The sequence below is a fragment of the Pinus tabuliformis genome, chromosome X, assembly GCF_031772625.1.
Source record: "Pinus tabuliformis cultivar Carrire ecotype Pingquan chromosome X, CPIR1, whole genome shotgun sequence".
Taxonomy (NCBI): Eukaryota; Viridiplantae; Streptophyta; class Pinopsida; order Pinales; family Pinaceae; genus Pinus; species Pinus tabuliformis.
In genome coordinates, this window is record NC_142308.1 from 839,582,893 (window position 1) to 839,587,805 (window position 4,913).

Sequence of the window (4,913 nt, forward strand, 5' to 3'; positions counted from 1 at the left end):
TTACTCCATCTGGAGTTCTCTACCTTGATCTGTGGAACACCTGACACATAGCCATCAGAAGCTTGATGGAAGCTTGGCTATAAATTTATCTGTTTGGTCCCCAAGCTTGTATCTCAATCCCTTCAGTTTTTACACCATCAAAATGAGAGAGCAGAGCTTGGAAGTTCCTTCAAACTTTCTGTATTCTTTTCCTTTTGCTTGGATTGAAGCTGGAGCGCTGTTTTCAGTCAAGAAAACAAGTGGACTGTGGAAGCGTAATAGAAAAGTTTTGGTTTGCAGCAAGAGCGTTATCAATGGCTGGAGGTAATTTATTTTTACTGGGCATTAAACCTTCATTCCAGTTTTACGATTCATTTAAGTTTTTATTCCACATATAGAATCGCTGTTATAATGCTAACAATTACTATATAAATACAAACCCTAACAAATTCCTAAAGAACAAAATTGAAATAGTTATGATACAGGCTTTGCCCACTAACAATGTCGAGCCCTTTTATTATGTCATTTACAAATTCTAAGACATTTTAACAATTTTCAGACCTTTTTTACCATGTCTTCAAAATTACCTGACTTTGTGACAAATTTATTGTAACTACCATAAGAAATGAACTGAATAACATGATCTTAGTAACATAAATATTGTAAATTTATCTTACCCATTCTAAAAGGAACTGCGTTTGAGGGGATAAATTAAAATCCATGTTTTTTCTTCCACTCATAAGTTCCAGAAGAAGAATCCCAAAGCTATAAACATCAGCTTTAGCAGACAATTGCCCATGCATAGCATACTCTGGTGCCATATATCCTCTACAAATTACAATGTCAGTTTACAAATATATGGAAGAGTAAAAGATATGTAAAAAAGAAAACTGCATTCCTACATCTTACAAAAAGAAAAGAGTGAAGGCAAGAATGGCATCCTTTTTAATCAATCTTATCACTTGGGAAGTAGTCTAATAAGGACTAGTCTTGACACCCATAGTAAAAGCGATGGAGTAGTTTATGTGTTGAAATCCTACCGAGTTCCAGCAATTCTTGTTTTGACATGAGTTTCGTCTTCATCAAAAAGTCTAGCTAACCTGAAATCTGCTTTTTTCGGTTTCAAGTTGCTGTCCAACAAAATGTTGCTTGCTTTAACATCCCGATGAATAATCCTGAGATGAGAATCCTCGTGCAAGTAAAGAAGCCCTCGAGTCACTCCAAGTATAATGGAGTAACGCTTCTGCCAATCAAGTTGTCTGCGTTTAATTGGATCTGCATCCACCATGCAGGATATTGAATTATGACGACCATCCTAAGCCTTTTTAAACATTTCAAGGATTGGTTTTCAGGACCTGCTAATTTCAATAAAACAAAACAAGAGTGACTCACCGAATAGCATTTTATCAAGGCTGTTATTGGGTAAGTATTCATAAACCAGCAATCTTTCTGATTCCTCTGCACAACATCCATGTAACCTCACAAGATTTCAATGTTGAATTTTGGCCACCAGCTTAACTTCATTGAAAAACTCCTCTTTTCCTTGCATAGACCCTAAGGACAGTTTCTTCACTGCTATTTCTTTTCCCTCTGGAGTAGTTCCCTGAGTGGTTGAGAGAAAATTAAGGTGAAGATTCGCTTAATTTAATTGTCCTCCTAATGTATTTAGGTTTTGTATTCGTTTTCATTGGACCTATCAATCTACACTTGTATTGTAATACTAGATAGACTATAAGCTTTGGTAAGGTATGTTACCTTGTATACACTGCCAAATCCTCCCTCACCGAGCTTGTTATCATCATGAAAATTTTGTGTGGCAGCTGCCAATGTTTCCATTTTAAACACTCTGAAATCATTGGAGAGGTTAGGAATCTCAACTAGGACTTGCCCCTGCCTGACTGGTTGCTCATCTTCATTGATTTGTGAGTTGTCCCCAATATAGTGAACTACAGTACAAATGAAAATTCACAGCTATCTCAGAAATTGCAACAAAGATACATTCAGTGGCCTATATTGGCATATTACAGGATAACAGACAAAATAAAAATAAAAAAACGGATTCTCGAATACCTTCATCAGGCCTTCCAAATACAAAATTCTTCAATCGTTTGCGAATTGCAAAGAGGCATATGATTAACAGGAGAAGGAAGCCGCCAAGAGCACCTAAAACTATGGGTATTTTGTTGCTAGACTCTTCTGGAGGCAGGGGATTAGAGGAACCATTGGATTCATATTGAACAAAGCAGCTTCCCGCCAAGCCCTGACCTCCAAGACTTCCAGAATTAACGGTGAACAAAGATTCGATTGCTATTGATAGACATTGTTGGCAGTCATGAAGGGTTATATCTCCCCAGCACTGAGCCAGAGCCAAAATGGGATGCCCCGACGAATCTATAATTGAACGGGAAGCAAATCGATTCGCTGCAGATCCAGATACAATATCAGATGATAAATTTGACAAAAGCTGCTGAGCAGCCGTGAGAAAGACATCAGGGTCGGCAGAGACTTTTTTGGGATTTGTCAAATTCACCACAAAAGTATTCACTTCTTCGATAAAGTTATAGTTTTCAAAACGTATGAAGCAGAAATTTTCGAAAACCCTGCTACCAATACTAGTCCCACAATCCCGTAGAACATCAATCTTTGCTTGTTCTGAACAATTGTAACATTCATCGATCGTTGAGTTCCCGATGCATTGGAGGAGGGCATATACTTGATCAGGACTTTGGCCATATTCACTACTATTAAACCTTCTTAGGGATGCGTCTACATGAAGGATACTCAGCGCTCTATACAAATTGCTCACATACTTACTGCCTTCTGACCTATTGGTGGTGTTGCAGCGAAGAGCTGGCCACGACACTTTGTCTGTACTGCTACAAATGTGTATGTGAAGATAAAATAGGGAAATCAACATAACCAGGAAAGACCATGAATGCTTTTCGTGGAAGCTCGTCATCTTTGTCTTGACTGAAGGCAGGAGGGGGCTTTTTTGAAGCTTAGAGAGGGTTTTTTAATTTCCAATCTGAAAAAATGCTTTCCATTGATAGAATAAGAAAGTACATTGACAGAGATGTAAGCTTTGAGGGGGTTATCCTGTGTTTGCTTGAGAAGCCAGCCCCATATATTGCAATGGGAAGGAAAGTTTATGCTTTGACAGCAGGCAGGTAAATGTGTCATAAAAGTAAGCGTTTTATAACTCACCACAGATTTTGAAAATCTAATGAACAAAAACGGCCAAGTCAACTTTTTTTTCCCTGTTCTTTGATTTCCAAAATGAATTACAATCTAATTAACTCAGACAAGCCTTCACTGCTAAAATATTCCAAAAATTACAAACTAATTAACTCAAACAAGGCCCTCGCTGCTAAATCACCATGCTACGATTCATTTTTGTCAAAAATCTAAAGATTTAAATATCATAAATTATTTTAAATAATAAAAAAAACATAGAATTATATTAATAATTACATTTAATTAAATACCCTTTGCCTCGTATTGATGAATTGTTTGACCAAGTAAAGGGAGCGATTGTATTTTCGAAGATTGATCTTCGCTTAGGGTACCATCAAATTAGAATAAAGGAAGAGGATATAGCCAAAACAACCTTTAGAACTCACTATGGGCATTACGAGTTCATTGTGTTACCATTTGGGTTAACTAACGCTCCCACAACTTTTATGTGTCTAATGAACAACGTTTTTCATCAATATTTGGATAAGTTTGTACTAATATTTATTATTGATATATTGATTTATTCCCGAAATATAGAGCATAAGGAACATCTACAGATTGTTATACAAACCCTGAGGGAGCATCAGTTGTACGCCAAGTACAGAAAATGTGATTTCTTTAAGGAACAAATTCAATATTTAGGACATATCATTACCAAGGGGAGAATAACTGTGGACCAAGAGAAAATCAAAACCATCATGGAATGGCCCGTACCAAAGAATGTAGCTGATATAAGATCATTCATGGGTTTGGTTTGGTACTATAGGAGGTTTGTTGAAGGTTTTTCTAGGGTGGCATACCCCATTACCTCTTTGCAAAAGAAAGGAAAAATATTCACTTGGACCATGGACTGTCAAAAAAGTTTTGACCAGCTCAAGCACTTACTTACTACTGCACCTATTCTGAGTATTGCAGACCCAAATAAAGAATACATTGTATGTACAGATGCCAATAAGGAAGGAGTAGGTGGCGTGCTAATGCAAGAAGGCAGAGTTGTATCTTATGAGTCTCATAAATTTAAGGAGCATGAACAAAAGTATTCAACTTACGACATGGAGCTGGCGACAGTAATCCAATCATTAAAAATGTGGCATCATTATTTGTTGGGTAAGAAGTTTTTATTAATGACAGATCATCATAGTTTAACTAACTATTTCAAGTAGCCTACTATGAATGCTAGGCAAGCCCGTTGGATCGATGTCCTGAGTGAATTTGACTTTGACATCAAACACATAAAAGGAAAAGAAAATCGAGTCGCGGATGTCTTAAGTCGAAAGGTGAACTACATTTATGAAATTTCTTTTAGTGAGGTACATACCACTTTTAAAGAACAGAATAAAGGAGTAGCAATACAAGATCCTGAATACAAGATGTTATGGCAGCAAGAAAAAATTCCAAACAGCAAAAAACAACAGTTGAGATATGAGGTAAATCAAGAAGGAATGTTGATTTACAAAGGAAGAATGTATGTGCCAAACCAGAAAGATATTAAACAATTAATTTTAGACAAATACCATAAAATTCCTTGTGTCAACCATCCCGGATATGAAAAGTTAATCACTGCACTCAGAAAAGAATATTGTTGGCTCGGTATGAAGAAAGAGGTGGCCGAATATTTGACTCGCTGTTTGGAATGTCAAAAAGTGAAAGCAAAACACTAGAACCCAATTGGACTACTCCACCCATTGCCCATACTAGAA

General features: G+C 36.8%; 1 protein-coding gene across 1 annotated transcript; it reads right to left on the reverse strand.

The window, feature by feature from the left end:
- Nucleotides 1-1,468: 1,468 nt before the first annotated feature.
- Nucleotides 1,469-2,938, reverse strand: LOC149142363 (putative cysteine-rich receptor-like protein kinase 20). Its single transcript, XM_089451462.1, has 3 exons — nucleotides 2,050-2,938; nucleotides 1,735-1,925; nucleotides 1,469-1,582 (listed from the first exon to the last, which is right to left on the reverse strand). The coding sequence occupies exons 1-3, from the start codon at nucleotides 2,936-2,938 to the stop codon at nucleotides 1,469-1,471; spliced, it is 1,194 nt and encodes a 397-aa protein (XP_089307588.1).
- Nucleotides 2,939-4,913: the final 1,975 nt, after the last annotated feature.